The 21,370-nt window shown below is 44.1% G+C and overlaps 2 protein-coding genes across 18 annotated transcripts in view; both read right to left on the bottom strand.

Annotated features, from left to right (window-relative positions):
- LOC127008564 (mesoderm induction early response protein 1-like) overlaps positions 1-19,696 on the bottom strand; it is a 35,047-nt gene extending 15,351 nt beyond the window's left edge. For 2 of the 9 annotated variants that reach the window (XM_050880764.1, XM_050880823.1), the window contains exons 1-3: positions 18,886-19,696; positions 15,156-15,335; positions 9,218-9,472 (exon numbers count right to left, since the gene is read on the bottom strand). In XM_050880764.1, coding sequence (XP_050736721.1) covers positions 9,218-9,472; positions 15,156-15,335; positions 18,886-19,041 — 591 coding nt within the window. In that variant the 5' untranslated portion in view covers positions 19,042-19,696. Of the gene's footprint in view, positions 1-9,217; positions 9,495-15,155; positions 15,337-15,640; positions 15,668-18,222 lie in introns of all 9 variants that reach the window. The other 7 variants (XM_050880773.1, XM_050880807.1, XM_050880814.1 and 4 more) reach the window with 7 other exon arrangements.
- Positions 19,697-19,762: 66 nt separating this feature from the next.
- LOC127008611 (origin recognition complex subunit 2-like) overlaps positions 19,763-21,370 on the bottom strand; it is a 49,275-nt gene continuing 47,667 nt past the window's right edge. For 8 of the 9 annotated variants that reach the window (XM_050880842.1, XM_050880853.1, XM_050880894.1 and 5 more), the window contains one exon: positions 19,763-20,571. In XM_050880842.1, the coding sequence (XP_050736799.1) occupies positions 20,363-20,571 (209 nt within the window). In that variant the 3' untranslated portion in view covers positions 19,763-20,362. The remainder of the gene's footprint in view (positions 20,572-21,370) is intronic. The other variant, XR_007761216.1, reaches the window with a different exon arrangement.

Genomic DNA, 21,370 nt, shown 5'->3' with positions numbered 1-21,370 from the left:
CCCGCATTCCATGCGTGACCTTATTGACCTGTGCCGGTGAGTGAGGCCCAGGGCCACACCCGCCCGTGAACTCCACTTATTGCTGTATGGTTATTGACGATTTATATGCAGTTCGAGCTGTCGAGGCACCGCCCCTGTATATCATTGAAATAACGCAGTATTAAGTGTACATATGGGCAAGCGTGGTGTTCGGAACACCAGGAGTAACGCCACCGCCACCTCGCCCGCCACCCCCACTACCTCGCCCCTGACGGATGAACCATCGGAGCCAACGCAGCCCGAGGGCCGGGAGGAGGCACCCACGCCTCCCTCCCCTTCCTCCTCCTCCGCCTCGCAAGGGATGGACATGTCGCGCTTTCTACAATGGATGCATGAGGATGCGGCACAACGCCGCGAGGAAGAGCGAGTGCGTCGGGAAGACAACCGGGTTCGGCGCGAGGAAGAGCGTGTGTGTCGCGAGGAAGACACATGGCGCATCAAGGCACTGCTTACGAGTGCCACGCAGCAGTGCGTCTCCCCTCCAACCGAGAAGGCCCCCATCAAGGCCTCCGCCGCCACTCCTCCGCCTCTCGCTCATGATGGGACGTTTCGACAATTCCGGATATGGAGGAGCCGGTGGAATGATCACGCCACAATGCGTCGCCTGTCGAGCATGCCCCAAGACATACAGTGTGCAGAGCTGAGGACGTGCTTCTCCACGAAGACACTGAGTGATTTGGAGACCTCGCTTCAGATCCCCATCGACTCCCTGCACACGATGGAAGAGGTGCTTGACCTCCTGCAGGAGCACGTGAAGGGTCAGAATAATGAAGCGATCCGTCGCCGTGCCTTCTCCACCTGTAAGCAAGCCGAGGGTAAGAAGGCGGCCCATGCGGAGAAAGCTGGTGCCAAAACATCCACGCCCCCCTCCAGCACAGCCTGCAGCAGCTGTGGCACACAGCACGGCTCCAAGCCGTGCCCAGCCGCCGCGGCACCCTGCCACGGTCGTGGCCGCGAGGGGCACAGGATGTACACCGTTAAGTGTTTTGCCAAAGGGGTTCAATGCGGCGTGTGCCTTCGCGTGGGGCACTACGACCAATTCTGCAGCCTCAACAAGCCCAAAAAACCCAAACTGAAGAAGGGTTCTTCCCTTGGCGTGGTTCGGACACAGCCACCCAACACGGCCCCACGCCACTCTGAGGAGCGTGCGGGCCACGTCCGGCGAGTGGACTCCAACACGCGCCCCAGGGCCCAACCTTCCCCCACCATCCGCGTCGCTGTCACCCAGGGCGACACGTCTGGCCGGATCGACGTGATACCCGACACCGGCGCTGATGTTACGGTGATAGGCCTTCAGCACCTCAAGAGCTTAGGCCTCCACCAACGCGACTTGCAACCGCCCCCCGCCATCAACTATTACAACGCGGGCGGCTCACAGATGCAAGCTGCGGTGGGCTCCTTCCAAGTAGAGCTCACATACGGCGACAGGTCGTGTGAAGGCTGGATCGACGTGCAGTCCTCTCTTTCCACGCCTCTGCTCTCGTGGCAGCACTGCAAGGCGCTGGGTGTGGTTCCCGCCGACTTCCCGAGGCAGATACCAGCCGCCCAGGTAAGCGAGGTGCGGGGCAGCAGCGCACCGCACGCCGCCACCCAAGGCCACGCAGTGGCCTCCGCACCTCACCCGAGCCAGCACACACAGCCACCACCCGCCCTCCATATCCACACGTCCCCGTCGGAAGCTAAGGAGTACAGGGGGGTCGTCTAAGATGCGAGAATATGGGCGGTTCAAAGCCTCGCATATCGCAAATTCGCATATTAGGAACCTTAAAAAGCATGTAAATAATGGTATATGGGCGGTCAGCCACATTTTTTTAACTTAGTTTCCAATGTAATAAACTGCTTTTTCGAGTTCTTTGGAGGCGCCATAATAACAACAACAGCAACAACAATAGCCCACAGGCTAGCTTGCACACAGCAGACACAGCTTGTGAGAGCAATGGCTGCTTTAGACGTACTGATGAAGAGAACACGTGGAGCCGTCTCACAGAGTAGAGTTGCCAGATTGCGCCATTGTTTATTTCCCTTCCTTCGGGAAGTGAGTAACAGCAAGTTCATTATTTGGTAGGAAATGGATGTTAGCGAAGTCGGGAACATGAAATGAATGAAAAAAAAACTTTTCTCTTACTACCGAGTCAAGTCACCGCTCCCACGTGCTCCACCCCCCAAGGGGGGGAGGGAGGGAGGAAGGAGGTCGCATATGAGGTGGTTCGCATATCCCAAGTTCGCATATCAGGCGACCCCCCTGTACTTCCTGAAGGAGTACTTGGACGTGCTGGTGACGAAGGAGGCCTTAAGGACCGCGCCATTGAAGGCGATGGCGGGTCCCCCGATGAGAATCCATCTGCGGGAGGACGCGCAGCCGTTCGCCATACACACTCCCAGGGTCATCCCTCTCGCCTTCAGGGACGCAGTCAAGCAAGAACTGGATTCTATGGTGACTCAAGGTGTCATTGCCCCCGCGGGCGACGACCCATCCCCTTGGTGTCACCCCTTAGTGGCTGTGGCCAAGCCTAACGGTGGCGTCCGCATCACCACCGACTTGTCGAAGCTAAACAGCCAGGTGTCCCGTCCAGCCCACCCTTCACCCACGCTCTTCACAGCAATACGGAGCGTGGACCCGGAGGTGCGGTTCTTCACGACGGTCGACGCCCTTTGTGGTTACTGGCAGATTCTGCTGGCAGAGGAAGATCAGCCACTCACCACTTTCATCACGCCTTACGGACGTTTTCGCTACTGTCGAGGCCCCATGGGTTTCGCCACCACGGGTGACGCCTTCTGTTTACGCGGCGACACGGCACTCCAAGGCGCGACCAACTGTGTGAAGGTAGTGGACGACGTGCTGCTCTCCGACAAAGACTACCTCACGCACCTCCGCAGCATCAATAAGGTACTATCTCGGTGCAGGACGCACGGCATCACTCTCGACGCCGAGAAGTTTGTTGTGGCTGCTCCGACTGTGTCCTTCTGCGGTTACCGGCTCTCAGGGGATGGTATTGCGGCCAACCCAGAGAAAGTGCAAGCTATAGCAAACTTCACCACGCCTGCCAATCTGTCGGATCTCAGGTCCTTCATGGGATTGGTGAACCAGCTGGCAGAATTCTCTCCCGACATCACCGCCGCCGCCTTACCTCTTCGTCCCCTGATGAGCCCAAAAAGGACGTTCAAGTGGACACCTGACCATGACCAGGCCTTCCAAAAGGTGAAGGAGGCCCTGTCAAGTCCTCCAGTCCTTGCCACATTCAACCCAGCCCTCCCCACCACCCTGCAGATCGACGCCTCGCGCCTGTACGGCGTAGGTTACGCCCTCCTGCAGGACCACGGAGGAGGAAAGTTCCGCCTGGTCCAGTGTGGCTCGCGATTCCTCACTGGTACCGAGACTCCCTACGCCACCATCGAGCTGGAGCTACTGGCAGTGGTATGGGCCATGTCGAAGTGCAAGTTTTACCTGATTGGCCTACGACACTTCGACCTCATCATCGACCACAGGCCCTTGGTCCCGATCCTGAATAGCTACACGCTGGACGCCGTCGAGAATCCCCACCTCCAGCGGCTGAAGGAGAAAATCTCGGTGTTCATCTTCACAGCGGTGTGGCGTGCGGGCAAGGACCTCTGCATCCAAGATGCCCTTTCCCGCTTTCCCGTCAGCCGCCCGACGCCGGAAGACGAGATGCTCGGCACGAATGCCAGTCTCTCCATCAGCAGCGGCGTCACTCTGCAGGCTGTACACTCCCTCGCTCGCCCCCAGCCTTCGTCAGCTCCTGACAGGGATCTGGCACTCGAGAAGTTGCGGAAGGCGGCCCGCGACGACCACTCCTACACCAAGCTCCTGGAGAAGGTACGGACCGGGTTTCCTCGCGACCGCTTTGACCTCCACAACACCCTCCGCCCGTACTGGAAGTTCTGGGAGGACCTCTACGCAGATGGGGACCTCGTCTTGTATTTTTTTTTTTTTTTACATTGTGGCCTATTGTTATTCTAACAATTTGTCAAGATGTTTTTTTGAAAACTGTTTTTGTTAATCCAAAAAATTTTATTTTATTTTTGAAATTTATTTTGGAAAAGTTTTCCATATATCGAAACTGCCGTTTTTAAAAAAAAATTGTCAAATTTTAGTACGATACATGATCTTGTATGTCCTAAAGTTACATGAAATTCGTGCAGAGAATAAATGCAAAAAATAAGTTTATGTTCATGTTGTACTATACTATAAAAAAGCCTTTCTGGTCTCTCCGGCGCGGCTGAGGAACTCCTCCAGCGTTGCCGCTCAGGTGCCCACCACGGTGATGGCCAAGTGTTTCTCGCTTTGTTAAGCATCAATGAAGTATGTCGTAAATACTAAATGCAACAACAAAGCTGTATACATTTGTAATCGTCAAGGTGTTTGTTCTAAAAGCAAATGACCATTATGTTTTTTTATTGGATGTGACACCTCAGCTCTGCGACGCTGCCGGCCCACGCAGCACATGGGTCACCTGGCTGGCGGGTCAAGGAGGGGGAAGAAGGGAGGAGACGAGGGGATTATCCCATTGTGAAGGACAGGCCGAACTGTCAGGGAAAGAAGGAGGAGAAAGGTGGGAAGAGAAGGAAGGAGATGGGAAAGAAAACAAGAATAGAAACAGAGAGGAAAAAAGAGGAATGTGATAAAGGGAAGATACAAGTTAACAAAAAAAAAAAAAAAAACAGTAAAAAACAAAGGAAAAAACAAAGAATTGACGAAAATGGGGAGGAAGAAAGGAAGAGAATAGAAGAAAAAAAAGAAACGAAAGAGAAAAAGAGGATAAAAAATGAGGAATAAATTTAATGAGAAAGAAGAAATAAGAAGATAAAGAAAGAAAGTAAAAAGAAAGAAAGAAAGACACATGAAGGAGACAAAACAAATCAAATAAAAAGCAAAGGACAGAAGATAATCATTAAGGGAAAAAAAAAAAAGAAAAAATAGATTAAATAAGAAAAAACACAAAATAAAAAAATTAAGTGTGTGTGTGTGTGTGTGTGTGTGTGTTCTTGTCCATTAACATTCCAATTGACAAAATACATAAAGTGCAGATAGGGCAACATTCTCTCTCTCTCTCTCTCTCTCTCTCTCTCTCTCTCTCTCGATAAACGTGCATCCATCCATCTGAGAGAGAGAGAGAGAGAGAGAGAGAGAGAGAGAGTGAGAGAGAGAGGAGGGGGGGAGGGCGGAGCTCTAGAGCAATTAGGGCGAGGGAAAGCTCTCTAGGGATCGTCAAGCTATTTTTAGGACAGCTATGGGTGGACGAAACGTAGAAGTGGCAACGCTCAGACGGGCTCCACCTCAGGTCGGACCACAGCCTCCCAGACCACAAAGGCTTTGGGAGACTATAATTTTGAGAAAAACGCGATTAACCCCTTCACTACGGCCGGGCCAAAACAGCGCCCCGCAGCGCACCAAATTTCAAATGTTGCTATTGAATATAACAAGTTTTCAGTCTTAAACTCAACATAATCATCATGCATTATACATGAAAACATGCAGAATTAAATGGTGCACATAAAAAAAAAGGGAATTGATAATATTGAGATGTAACCATAAATATACAGAGATTAAATAACTCGTATACTGGCTAAAGCGAGCCAGGACGCAGTATGCGTGTCCTCGGATATGGTATGGCGCACGTAAGGATGCAGTATACGTACACGTCCTCGTGTTGAAGGGGTTAAAATTTTGCTAAAGTTCTTTGGCTCAGTGAAGGTACTATATTGTCAATGCCACTTTCATATGAATTTTATGGGATCAGTAATCACATATCAGTGAGTGCATAAAAGGATCAGGCACCTTGTCCCACCTTATAAAGGTCTTGATCGTTCAAAGACGGGTGTCAGGGCGCGCCACGCCCCTAATTGTTGCATAGCTATTGGCAGGAATTCCTTTGTCTGTCTTCCTCTTCTTATTGTCTTCTTCAGTGTAATTCTTCTCTTTTCTCTCATTTCTAATCCTTTTTCTATGTATTCATTTGTTCCAAACATTATTGTGAGCAGGTTGCATTTTTCATATCTATAATTGTGTTCCAAAACTGTTACATGGGTTACAAACTTCACCCTGAAGATTGCTGCATGTTTGATTATTCAACATTCATTCCACACTTTGGCATGCCAGCTAATGCGCCGCAGTCAGCGTGCCACGCCCACGCAGTAGCCATTTAAATCCCCTCACCATTGACATTTAAATTTATGTCTGACTGATAAAAATTCTACCATTTGAAAGCCAAAGGATAGGGTGTTACCATAGACCATAAGACTCAATTTCGTTTTTTTTTTTTTTATTATTATTTTCATATTTTCACGGCGGACTCTCCCCTTAAATGTAAAACTCTAAAAGCTGCTGAGGAGTGCACTGGAGAGCACCCAAGGTCTAGGAATGGCGGTACCTTAAAGGAGACACTGAAGAATATGGAGGAGAATCGTGCTACCAGGCTGGCTGGGGACTCAGAGCAATACAGGATTCTGCCACGAAGGACTAGAACCCTTCTGAGGGATAACTAGAGGTACGTCCAAGATCTTGCTGAGGATGTTGAGGGTTGTCTAAATACAAACAACCTTAGACCTAACTTTCAAGCTCTGAAGAAGCTCCACCTCAAATCCACATCACAGACGAGTACTATCCGAACAAATGAGAGGGTGATAGTATCAGATGCGGATGGGCACCGGGCTTGTTGGGCCAAGTACTTTGGGCAGCTGTACACAGCAGAGCCCCCAAGTGGACAGCTCCCTATGGCTGAGTTGCAGATGGCAGCTGCTGATCAACCAATAGATGAAACTCCACCCTCTCTTGCAGAAGTGATAAGAGATTGTGAGGAAGTTGAAGGGTGGAAAGGCAACTGGGATCTGTAATATCAGCACTGAGATGTTGAAAGCTGGTGGTGAAGTCATGATCCGTGGGTTGCATGTGGTGCTATCTGTTGAGTGGCACTCCGGTGCCATTCCTCTTGACTGGAAAAGGGGGTTGGATGCTCCTGGAAAGGGAAAGGAGACCGACAGGACTGCAACAATTACCATCGTATTACACTGCTCAGTGTGCCAGGCAAGGTGCTTGCTCATCTGCTGCTGATTTAAATTCGATCTCATCTGCTAAAGTTTCAGAGACATGAGATATCCGGATTCATGCCCAGCAAGTCAACAACTGACCGGATCCTAGGACTTTGTGTCCTTGTGGAACGCCGACGTGAGTTTCAACAGGGGTTGCTGGCAGCCTATGTTGATCTCAAGAAGGCTTTTAACTCAGTGTATCATGAGGCACTCTGGGATATTCTGCAGATCTGTGGGATTCCTGCAAGGATTATTGACCTGATAACTGGCCTTTACTCTGGGACCGAGAGTGTTGTGAGGTGTAGGGGAGGTGTTTCTGGCTTCTTCCTTGTTAATTCAGGAGTGAAGCAGGGGTGTGTCCTAGCTCAATTACTTTTCAACACTTGCATGAACTGGGTATTAGGTCCAGTCATTTGGAGGATTGCTGGATGACACAGTTCAGTCCGTCCATGCATGTGGTGAGGATGTCAAAGTCACCAGAAGCTTCACATACCTTGGTAACATAGTGCATAACAATGGTGGGTCTCATCAGGAAGTCACTCGATGGATTGGTCTGACCCATGGTGTTATGGACTCGCTCATTATGAGTACTATGTAGCGTTGTTAATATCTATGCAGGCGGAAAAAGATTCTAATTTTTAAGTCGCTTTTGCTCCCTGTGTTACTGTATGGCTGTGAGACATGGACACTGAACAGTGACTTGGAGAGGTGTGTCTATGCCTTTGGTAGCAAGTGCCCTCACAGGATCATGGAGCATCACTGGGATGACTTTGTGTCAATCCAGCGACTAATCTGTGAAACTGAATCAAGGCTTGTTACCAGCTTGGTCCGTGAACGTTAAGGGGGTACAGGACACCTGAGGTCAACTAACTAAACTATCGGGTATTGCGATGAAACTAAGTAGGCATCTATGTTGCCTACATTTAGTACGAGCCAGAACAATGTATGTATACTTATATGTATACTCATACGTATAAATGTGCGTATACGTGTAGCAACACTTAAAATTACACAGCACCATTAATACATAGCCAATCACTTTCATTTTTTGGCTGTGAATAGTCTTTAGGTATGCCTAGAGCCCTATGGAAAATATTCTGAAAGTTTCCCATAGAGAAAGGCATAATGGTATTTATTTTATTATGTTCGTCGAATATTGCGTAAAATTGTGTTTTTTTGTCACTTTTTCCTCTTAATACTCCTATCTCCTTTACCCTATCAATAATATATAATCATAGGTCCCTAGCTACTTGTACAATCAACATTCCCTGCACTTTTAACGTAAATCTGATCGATTTTAGATTTTCTGCGATTAAAAAGACAAAATTTAATCTTTAACTCGGTCCATTTAAAATTTGTGCTACAAGGAAAACACTGCTCGAGGATTATTTCTAGATGGTATAAGAACGATTTTAACCCAGTTTTGCAAAATGCTATATTTAGACCAAAACACCCCTCCTGGTGTCGCGTACCCCCTTAACTCCAGCTATGTGGGCATGTGGTGTGCCTCCCAGGCATCAATCCTGCTCACAGGGGTGTCTCTGTACAAGACAGCATTGAGTGAAGGAGACCAAGGGGATGCCCTCGCAATTCATGGCTGGGTCAAGTCAGCTGATCCTGCTGGGAGGGACTTGGGATGGACAGGGCAGCTGAGTGGGAGCTTGCTTGGGAGGACCACTGGGAGTATGGACGGCGAGTGAATGAAGCGACGTGTCCCCAGGCATATGCTCCCCATTAGTTAGTTAGTTAAGTTTGTCACAGATGGTGGGACGCAAACCTGCGTCTTCCTGGAAGCAGAGCCCGCACATTGACCACTCAGCCACCACCTCCCAACTTCACTTTTTTGTGCTTTTATTTACCTACCTAATACTGCTGATCAACACTTCTACACATTATTGGTAAGTAATAAAAAACACGTCTTAACATTCTAATAATGTAAATGAATTTTTCATTTTCAGGGGTCCCTCCCAATAATTCAAACAATTTGATAATCTGAATGACATTCGGTTCACTGACATTTGGATTATTGGACTTTTACTGTATACAGAAAAAAAATCAGCTCATGCAATTGAAAAAAAATAAATAAAGAAATAAAAAGAATAAATAAAGAATTTTTGACTGTCAAACATACCTTTTCATGATTGTTTACATTATCCTCAGAGGTGGAAGACCTTGATGATATCACTTCTGGTTCTTCTTGCTCATCAGCCTCATTCTCCCCCTCCGCCTCATGTTCTATTACAGCATCATTACTGTTTTCATTCTCATTTTCACCCTGGTTCACTTCTCCCTCACCATTGGTCTGGTCTTCTGTCTCCGCTTCCCCCTCCTCAGGTGGGTAGCCTCCATACATGGCTAATAACTCAGCGATAGGCATATCTTGTTCCTGTCACAATAAATTTCCTTCACTGAAACTTTAGTTAGTTACAGTTACATGTAAAACAAAAAGAAAATACATATAATGGAAAAACACATACATCATTTATCAAGAAGGAACCTCACAATGATCACAATCTACAACCTTCTTTTACTATCCTCTAGAAATATCTTTTAATACCTCACTAAGTTGAGGACTAAACTATATTTCAGCTGACAAACTTCATAAATCAGGGCAGCTTGCACTCTACATGAAATAATTATCATCATTGTCAACTGTTCAATAACAACTGTTTCCAAACACAGCACTTCTACTGTCCTTTGCATTTATCTTTGTCTAGTGAACATGAATGGAAATGAGCCAATGGAAAAGAAGGCATACCACTACCCAATCTAAAAAAAAATTTAAAATTATAGTTCATATTGTCCATACAATTGCTTCACTACAACAGTAGTTTCAAGAGTATTGTAATTACATTCATAGGCTCATAATTCTATTATCATATATGCACTTACTACAATGAAAGAATATTGGATAGTGCACTCCTGAAATAGGAATCATATAACTAAGTTTTATTTGGGTTATGAATTGCTTGGCCTCATTATGTCTATAAAGTCTGTATAATTCTAGTGAATCTTGGGCAGTCATGGTAGTCTTAGCTCAGAAGATAAGTGTAGTCTCTTACATGGTTTCTTTTTATAATATAATATCTTGAATACAAAAATCATAGCAAAATACTGGATGTTATGTGTAGGTATATATATATATATATATATATATATATATATATATATATATATATATATATATATATATATATATATATATATATATATATATATGTATGTATGTATGTAACTCGATTTACGCGAGTTTGGTTTACGCGTTTTAAAATAACGCGGGGTCCAAAATCCAAATAAATGTTTAATTTACACGTTTTTTCACTTATACGCGATATTTTATGGAGTGGCCACCATATGTCTCACGCAACTGGACTCACACGGTGCCTCGGCCACACAGCTGAGCTCAGTTCTTCCCATGCGCCACTTGAACAACAATACAGTACCCACGCTGCCACGCTACTCAACAATTGAGGTGCGCAGGTATCGGTACCAGTACCGGTGCTAATGGTACCAGCTATGCGGTACGGTACTGGTACCAGACTGCTTGGTACCGGCACCAATACTAGCCAGTCACTCATGGTGTCCCTCATTTCTTCCTCACACGAGTGAGGCTGAGACTGAGTGCCTGAGTGGATATCTCGGTGATATGGATATTCTCTCTCTCTCTCTCTCTCTCCACTGAATGAAGTGAATATTTATTTTTCGATAGAAACCTACCTCTTGTTTGATTTACATTGTTTTTGATTTACGCGACCTCTTCAAGGACACAATACCAGCAGAATCGAGTTATATATATATATATATATATATATATATATATATATATATATATATATATATATATATATATATATATATATATATATATATATATATATATATATATATATATATATATATATATATATATATATATATATATATATATATATATATATATATATATATATATATATATATATATATATATATATATATATATATATATATATATATATATATATATATATATATATATATATATATATATATATATATATATATATATATATATATATATAGACACACTCGGCCCTCGATTTAACGGACCCCGATTTCAGATTTAGCGGACCACAAAATCTCAACGGACAAATTAAATTACCCAGTGTCCGGTGTGACACCAACTTTAGAAACGTCAAAACCCTAAAATAATAACAGTATCACAGAAGTGATATTTTGAATCAAAACTGCTTGCTTCGCCTCCCTAAGGAGATGGAGGAGGGTGAAGCCCCCCTCCCCCTCCCGTTAGGTATGTTAGGTTAAGTTGGGTTTGGTTAAATTTATTTGCCTCGCAGTTTGGGGCGGCGGAAATACGAAGTGCGGGACGGGACATGGCGGTGGCGTGTGTGGTCCAATTCGTGGGCCTGTGTTGCGAGAAATACCTCCTGGCAAAAACAAGTCGCGCTGCTGTCCACCACGCAAGCATACAGGGGGAATACACAGCAGGAAAAACATTAATTTACATGGTTTTGTTCAATTAGTGTGTCCACTTTCGAGTGTGAGAGGTGAGTGAAATTAATAGACAGCATGCATGTTGAACCTTTCTCTGTGAGTTGTTTTGCGGCTGTGGCAGCGGGTGCAACAGCCATTAAAAAGTCAGTCATTTAATGATTTGTGACAGAAATAATTATCACATTATTTCATAACACACTGAAAACTGAAAAAAAAAAATGTTTCGTCTGCCCATGCAAGACTAACACACTTGCAAAATTTTGCTCATACGTGTAAACTGTAAACAATATGGCGGTTGGGTTGTTTTTTGGGGAGGATTTCTATCCTGTCTCTCTCTCTCTCTCTCTCTCTCTCTCTCTCTCTCTCTGCACATTTTTGTATTCAGTAAGTTACAAAATTAATTATCCTCACTATCAGAATGATCATATACCAAATATTTATAGATGTAGACAAGAAGAAAATTCGCAGTCGGCTCCCGTGGCCCTCACTCACATTCCAAGTCACAGTCATGGCGTGTTCCCCGACCGCTCCGTATCTCTTCCCGTCAATCTTTTCCCCTTCCTTTGCTCCTTTTTTCATGTAAAATGGACTTGGCCCAACTCTCTATTCTGGCAGGCAAAAACGAAAGTGATCTGGCTAACTAGCCTACTAAATTCTACAGCAGGCCACTTCTGCACGTTAGCCTGCTGGCAAACTGGCTTTTAAAATCTAAATTGGCCGGTGTTCCCAGAGCCTTTCGATCCTTTTTTTTGTCTTTCTCGCTGCCCAGTCCGAAAGGGAAGAAATCAGGGACATGGTGTATAAAGAAACTAACAAGAGAGAGAGAGAGAGAGAGAGAGAGAGAGAGAGAGAGAGAGAGAGAGAGAGAGAGAGAATCTTTGAAAGTTGTTGGTCACCACTAATTATTGCATTAATATGTGCCAAATAATATTTTTGTTGATTTCGGGTTGGCAGGGAAAGTAATTGGTTGGGCGGGATTGGGCAGTTTCTGGGCGGAATGTGGTGGCGGCGTGGCGGGTCCCGACCTGACGAGTACACGTTTTGGGGCCGCTTTCAGTCACTTTGTTTGCTTTGATCGTTACCAATGGCGGCGATCAATGCTATAGTTTTCCACGTGAAACTGGCCTATGGGGTAGTGGTGGCTGCAGAGGAAGTGAGAGGTGTTGAGAGTGTGCGCCGAGGTACAGGGCTAGGGTATCCCCGCAGCCGCCACTACCCCATCAGCCAGTTTTATGTGGAAATACTATAGCGGCAATCGCCGCCACTGGTAACGATCAAAACAAATAAAATGACTGTGAACCCTAATTAACCCCCTGGCCCATGCACGGCAAGGAGTCGGCTCGCTTACCACGCATGTGCTGCACAATGGCTTGCAAGCCTGCTGGGACACCCACGGGCAAGATTCGCCCACTGACGTACGATCAGAAACTGGACGTCATCAGGAGGATTGAGAGAGTGATAGGCGGAAAACAATGAATTTTCCCCGTATGTGAGCGCAGGTGGGATAAAATGGTGGCTAGCCAGTACCAAATTGTATTTTCCCCATACGTACTGAGTGAAAAAGTGGGTGTTGGCAGTGGTCGAGTGGATAAGGTGGTGGCCGTGGGGTCGGACTGTACAACATCAAATGGCAGATAATGCCTACCGGTGCACTCAGGCTAAAAAAAAAAAAAAAAAAAAAAAAAGGCAAAATGGCAAGGGCCAGAACCATTTTCTCCATAGGTTTAGTTATTCTCATGATGCGGTTTCCTATGGCGCGGCCGTTGCTCAGAAACAATTAACCGCGCCATGCACGACTCGACTGTACCTACATTTATTATTAGGTTTGTCAGTATCATTTTAAGTTTTTTTTGAACAATAATTTTGTTGTATACTGGTATTTATCGTATATATGTAAGTATTTCAAAGCAACGGACCACCCCTCCTCCCTTTTAATCCGTTAAATTGAGGGCCAAGTGTATATATATATATATATATATATATATATATATATATATATATATATATATATATATATATATATATATATATATATATATATATATATATATATATATATATATATGAATATATATATATATATATATATATATATATATATATATATATATATATAAATATATATATATATTGATATATATATATATATATATATATATATATATATATATATATATATATATATATATATATATATATATATATATATATATATATATATATAGGGATGAGCTTGAGTAGAAAGTGGGAGTGGGGGCATGCAGTATAGCAAGTTCAGAAGAGCAGTCAATTTCGATAGAAGATAGAAAGAGATGCAACATGGTGGCGGAATTTAAGAGGTCAAGTCATAGGAGGAGGAGAGCTGATGAGACGAAGAGAGACTCCACTCTGTCCAGAAGAGCTGTGTGATGGACCCCCCACACGTGAGATGCTGGTTAACTCTTGCATAAGGGCGGACAATATATGGAAAGCATCTGTGTGGGGGAGAAAGAACTGGTGAGACAGAATGGAATGCCCAACTCTCGGAAGCTGAGTATGAGCTTAGGATAGAAAGGATATTTAGTGTTGCAGCAGTGACAGCGGAGTGTGTGTGAATGTGTGTGTGTGTTTGGAAGATTGTGCCGAGTTGAAAGATGGAGAAATTGGGTTTTTGTGGCATTGAAGTATACAGGTAACTCTCGATTTACGCAAGTATTGTGTCTTTGAAGAGGTTGCGTAAATCAAAAACAATGTAAATCAAACAAGAGGTAGGTTTCTGTCGAAAAATAAATATTCACTTCATTCAGTGGAGGGAGAGAGAGAGAGAGAGAGAGAATATCCATATCACCGAGATATCCACTCAGGCACTCAGTCTCAGCCTCACTCGTGTGAGGAAGAAATGAGGGACACCATGAGCGATTGGCTAGTATTGGTACCAGTACTGAGCAGTCTGGTACCGGTACCGTACCGTATAGCTGGTACCGGTACCTGCCCACCCCTATTGTTGAGTAGCGTGGCAGTGTGGGTACTGTTGTTCAGGTGGCGCGCGGGAAGAACTGAGCTCAGCTGTGTGGCCGCAGCGTCGTGTGAATCCAGTTGCGTGAGACATCTGGTGGCCACTCCATAAAATATTGCATATAAGTGGAAAAAAACGTGTAAATTAAACATTTATTTGGATTTTGGACCCTGTGTTATCTCAAAAACGCGTAAACCAAACTCGCGTAAATTGAGAGTTACCTGTACAAGGTCCCTTTTACACCAATTGGAAATGATAGCAAGGTCTGAGGTTAAGCGTTCTGCAGCCTCCAGTCTGGAGTCTTGTAATTCCTGTTGAGGGTCTTCTGTTGAAAGAAGTTGAATAATGCAGAGTGGAGTCGTCAGCATATGAATGGATAGGACAGTTTTTTATAGAAAGAAGATCATTGATGAATAACAGGAAGAAAGTGGGTGATAGAACAGAGCTCTGTGGAACACCACTGTTGATAGGTTTAGGGGAAGAATAGTGACCATCTACCACAGCAGAGATAGAACGGCCAGATGTAATACAAAAGTAGCCAGCTATTGGTCCATCACTATAACAATGCCAGACACCAACAAACCTTTTCTAAGTTGTCAATCTCTTCCTCCCGGTCAGGACCTTCTTCCATATCCTCCTCTTCATCTAGTGTTCGCTCGTCATCGTAGTCATCAACAAGCATTTCCGCCGTGGGTTCAAATTCGCCATCTCCTACATCACCTGCATCACTTTCACTGCCTGTCGTCCCAGCACTCTCTTTCTGCTGCAGAATCATGGTAAAATATAAAAAAATTAAGAAATGCTTTACACAAGAAAATGTGTATTTTTATTTTTCAACTTCTTTTCATGTCAAGTAAATGCTACCCTATTTAATTCTGTCCACTCCCTTCATTACCCTGACCGCTACAATTATGTCACCTCTTCGTCCTTTTAAGAATGGATGCTTGAACTTTTCCAGTCTTTCAATGTATATAAATTAAATCTGACATGCTAGGGACTATGCTGTTCAATCATTTTGTTATCTGCTATTTCAATTTTTATTTTCATAATTGTAGAAAATTACTTTCCATTAAGGGGGAGTTGTAAATGGTCGGCCTGAAAAAAAAAAAAAATTTTGGCTTATAAAATTCTGCGAAATTTCCTTTCTTTTAGTTACTTAGTATATGAATGAATATGATGAAAAAATAATACAGTGGTATGCAACATGCAACGCAATGTACTGCATTGAGCTTCCGCGCTTCGCCACTGGCTTGCAATCCATGTTTTCACCCCTTTTTAATTTTAGGATTTTTTTTTCATGGTGTCCTGGTACTCTTAAGTTCTCTCACACCACTAGTCGAGAAACTCGGAAAATTTAGCACACTAATATATTTTCGTATTTATCTGTGAAAATCAATAAATATAATCTTTTTTACATAAATCCAACAAAACACTCTATGTATCTGCCTCAAATGTCTTTTGAATTATATTTTATTGATTTTACGCAGCAGAAGACTGGTTTTTACTTTGCAATATGGTCAAAATCGAGTACCTGGATTTGTGACCCCGTAAAAAAGACGTAACAATGGGTAAACAACGCAGCCTGTGTACACATCCAAAGAAAGTAAGTTAAGGAAACCATGTCTGCTTTTTTCTTCATCTCCTGATGTATGTATCCTGTGGATTTCAAGCCCCTAGTTGGAATATGTAAAATACAAAGAATATTTCAACTTCATCGCTTGATATCTCAAAACCATGATTTTGCACTTTAAAAATATCTCCTCTGCTGCACTTTTTGTTATACACATATCTCTTACTGCAGCTTATGAAAGTATGTGTAAGGAATAGGGTTTGCTATCGGAACTATTGTTTGAAGTTGATTTTGATTTTTGAAAAATATTTGTCAAAATGTTTTTTATTATGTATTTCACCAAACTTTAAAAAATATTTTTTACTATTGTAGAAAACTTACCGATAGCAAACGTTAATCTCCCATCCTTCCTGATTAAAATGCTTTTTGAATGAAAGAAATCGGCATGTAAGTAAGGGAGGAGATACGCTTAGAACATAAGGAATTTAACATGGGATTTGAGATTTTACAACCCCCCCTAAAAGTTTTAGAAGGACTCAAAAAAGTCATAATTGCAGAGACCCCCATGATAGCAGCTATGGATCAGTTTAGCCATTGATACTCAGTGCTATGGAGTTATGGAAGATTAAAGGTAAAGGTAAAGTGGGGGGCATTTGGTATATCTTTGCATGGCCTCAGTGCTCATCTCAGTCTCTTTGACCCTTAACTCTGGTGAGTAAGAACTCTTTACCTTGAAACATAGAGCAGGTGTGACAATCTGGATTACTGCAGTTTACCTTCCCCAAGTTTCCTCACGTACCAATTTATTGACTAGATTGAAAGAAAGGATGAACAACTGGGTGAGCTATGCGTCAACTGCCTGGGCCAGGATTTGGACCCGGTAACGCAGATTAATAGCTAGGCATGCTAACCATTATACCACAGAGGCTAGAGTAAAAATAGGGTTTTGTCTAGGATGGATGAGGGAGGCAAGCCCCACCCTGACAGAGAGAGTAGGGGCATTATTTAGAAAAACTAAACAGTCTATTTTAGAAATGCTGACTTTTTCTTTTCTGGGTAAACTATGATGCTCTTTCACATACCCTAGATAGTTTTAATCAATTAATGGGTGCCCCAGGAAACTTAGGGAACAAACTGCGATAACCTGGATGTTACTCTGGCCCTGTGTCCCAGGGTAACGGGTTATCACCTGCCACAGGCTCAAGGGCCAATGCATCAGAGATGAGCACCAAGGCCATGTGTAGCTAGGTGTAGTATACCCCTAATTCCACCCTTAACTTACTATCTATCTATATCCATTTTCTTAACTATATAATATGGAGGCGTAATATCGTATTTTGGAGGTGCTGAGTGACTCTCCACAATTACCCAAATACACACTCACTTGTCACCACAACACACCAACACTAATGATTACACTTGATTCACTTCCCTCCCCTGCACGCTCGGCTCCCCTGTCCCCCCAACAGCCAACATAAATATGCGTGTTATGCACCTGTACAGCTGCCCTGCACATTATTATCAAGATCAAGATCAAGACATTACTGGTTTGCACAGAAAAAAGTAGCTCCCCAGTAAATAACTTTATATTCTGCCCATGAAAAAAAGTCTCTTAAAAATAGCATGCTAAGTTTTACTGCACAATTACTGAAAACCATAAGCAATAGCTGTGGGGAGATGCACAGACACCGAAATATTATCCATGAGGGAGGGGGCGGGGCAAAGGCCCCCCCCCCACCCATGTTTTGAATCAGTTGAAGAAATGTTGAAAACTATAATAATAGACAAAAACAATAATAATAATAATAATAATAATAATAATAATAGCAATAATAATAATTGGAAGAGGAAAAGTTTGGACAAATTTAAGAATGATGCAATCTTATCTAGAATTAATCATTTTCATATTTATCATATTCCTAAGAAACACAGGATGCCAGTTAAGGTAAGTCCTTGCATGTTCAAGCTGTGAAACATGTTAGAGAATCAATTTAAGACTAAATGTTTACCTCCCCCCCCCCCCCCCCCACACACACTCGAATCAGTTAGGCCTCAATGTATAGACAGACTTATCCCTTACCACTCAGCAACGTTGCAAAAATGTGTGAAAGAACAAACAAGTTTCCATACAGATACAAACTAAGCGAGCCCTTGGCCGTGAAGCGTGTGTGCGTGTGGGTGTGTGTGTGCGTGACCTGTCAGCCGCGGCCCCGCGCCCCGCCACCACCACGGGGAGGCACACCCCGCCTGCCCCAGCCCATGCCCCGCACCACCCCCGGCCCACGGCCACAACAACACGGCCGTCCCTGTGGCAGCGGACCCCACGCCCTCTGGCCGCCGCCCCGGGGAGAGATAAGGAGAATTAGGGCAGGAGGGGTGGCGAGGCAATCCCCGGGCCAGGCGCCTCCACTGTTACCTCAGGGCCTGGCCGTGCGGGCCGGGGCTCGGCGGGTGGTTCGTGCGGCGGGTGGGCGGCTGGCCGCTCACCTCAGAGTCTCTAGGTGTCAGTCCTGGTCGCCTGCCTCGCCAGCGTGCCGCGCCGCCCCGTGCAGGCCTGCCCCCCCTCCTCGGTGTAAACAAAGCTACTCTCGCCGCCCGCCACCCCTCACCTGACCCCCCGCCCGCCCGCCGCCCGCCCCGCCCTCGAGGGTGGCTAAGCAAGGATTCTAGCAGCAAACACACGCGTGCACTTCGCACATTCACCCAAACAGAACTATATCAACAAGAATTGATCAAACTTCACCTCCGCCATGTTGGCTGTGTCGGGGGGACGCCGGGAGCCGTGGTGACGTGTGCGGGCGGCGGCCATTGGCTGGGGACACGCTCGCCCGAGAACTTGCCGCTCATTGGCTGCCTGCCGGCCAATGAGGGGAGGGGCGCCAAACACTGGGCGGGACATTCAATTTTTAGTGTTGAGAAGTCATCAATACTAAATGAGTTTTGCTCTGTTGAACCCAAAGCAGCATTACTGTATATGAGGTTCTGATTACACATTACTTGTACTTGCAAGTAAGGCGACCAGGTAAAATGTGTAAGAAAAAGTTTGTCATCCATGAGGAACCAGACAAAAATAATGATGGCATTACTCACAAGAAAACGTTCACCACAATGTACAACTGCTTTCATTTATTTTTTACCTTGGCATCTGTTAATTTCAGTTATTTTTGATGATGCAAATATGTCCTCTAAATCTTTGCAAAATAATCATATAAGCTCAATAAGGAAGTCACACCAGTTTTTATTTCCCAATTACCACTCAGTATTATATAAAAAAAATAAAAGGAAGACTCTCCTTATATACAATGCAGACAGCATTGGTAGACTAAGACAGGTTCACAAGTCTGGTTGTCATTGTCACTCTAATACGAAGTGATTAGTGAATTGCCCAAGACAGGTACCTAAGACAACATACTTTTGCTAGGCTTACAAGGGAGCACTGCCTCTCTCACTGAGAAGTCACCATGAGCTGGGATTAACTCACGGTCATCAGCCAAGCACCAAGCCCACTCAGCCCCAACTTCTATTGTAACATAACAAGAGGGAGAGTATGAAAGAATAAGGAGTGCTGTGGATTTGTTCTGAACTGCTGTCACTGGCAATCTCAAATTAAATAAAACAAGTTTAAAATACAAGTATTTATTATTTATAAAATTCTAACATTAATTTGTGTAAAACAATTTACATAAATGAGTAAAATGAACACCAGTTCCTAAGATTTAATGAGTTCAATCTCCATCTCTCCTGTACAAATCTAACATCCCAATTTTAAAAGTCCAATAGTGTTTATTGTAGCTAGCCACACTACTTAATTTAAAACAATTGCCTTCACTAAATCAAATGGGAATGATTTTCCACTAACCTAAACAGCAACCATTGTACAATTACTTCACAGATACCAAACAGCACCTAGGCAACATTTCAGTGACTAAAAATCAGCTAAATAACATTCCCTAAACTTTTTCCATTCTACAAAATGAAATCTCACTTCCCTTTCAAGCATTTGTACTTAAAAAGGCAATAGTAGCTACCAGAGCTGGATTAAGAGTTGTGAGGGTCCTCAGGCTCAGCATTTTGTAGAGGTTCCCAATAGGCCACACAACAAAGATGTAGGGAAAAAGGCTGTCTTGTCTGTCTTGTGGGGCTCCTGTGTGGGAGTCCCAGAGCTATGGCTGAGGCAGACAACCTGAAATTTGGCTCTGGCACGTAATGGTCCACCTGACCTACACCTCATTTAGCTCCTGTTCTTCAATAAAATCTTTTAACTTGACAGCATCAAGAGGAATTGTAATATTTTCCACACCATCTGGACCTTTCTTGAAGCGGATGAGCTTGTGATCCTTGAACTCAGTAAGTTGACCACGCAAGCTCAAGTCTGAATTGACCAGGAACTTTTCCCAACAGCGCTGCCGTAAATCCATGAAAGACATACCTGCAATCCAACAAGAAAAAATGATTTATGCTTCCTTGTTACTTCATACTGCTAATATGTAAAGGGAATAAATGGAATGTACAACAGAAAGCTGAAAGGAATGAACAGACAAATGAAGAGATAGCATGACAGTGAATACATGCAGATCTCTAAAAAGATGAATTACTGGTAAGAGTAGGAATATAAACACAAATCTGAAATAAGTGAGGCATTCAAAATTTTTAGGATGTCAGTGACTTGGGAAACTGAAGTAGTTGAATAAAAAAAATGTGTGGAAGAGGAAAGAAAGGGAGTGCATGATGCTAAATCAATTAACCAATAAGAGCATATGCATCACCTCACCCACCCTACAACCCCAACCAGTGGGGTCCCTTAACCCGTGGTCTTCGGCTATGGGAAAGCCGAGAAGTGGCCAAGAAACAACAAAATTACACTGCATTTTGAGACTAAGAAAAGAGCATAGAACGTACATCAGAGTACTCCTCTCATAACCATAAAGCCGTTAAAAATATTTACTTTTACTCAAACTCCATTCTTTTTGGGTGGTGTTTGTTATAAAATAAACAGTCTCGTGATGCGTGGCATCTAGCCGAGAGTTGCTTGTTGTCTACTATAAAGAATTCGACAAGTGATTACTGTATGGATAACTAATTCAGTCTGCCATGACCTTACAGCACCACCTATGACAAAAAAGCCCAACTCAAGATCACTCACCCATCACAATGACCGAGGGCATTCATGGTGGGTTGCGCTATGCCACCACCGCCTACAATTAGCTCGAATTAGGTGTTTTATGGCG

The sequence above is a fragment of the Eriocheir sinensis genome, chromosome 4 (genome assembly GCF_024679095.1).
Source record: "Eriocheir sinensis breed Jianghai 21 chromosome 4, ASM2467909v1, whole genome shotgun sequence".
Taxonomy (NCBI): domain Eukaryota; kingdom Metazoa; phylum Arthropoda; class Malacostraca; order Decapoda; family Varunidae; genus Eriocheir; species Eriocheir sinensis.
Note: the sequence above shows the minus strand (reverse complement) of the source record. Positions and strands in the feature narration are given on the sequence as shown.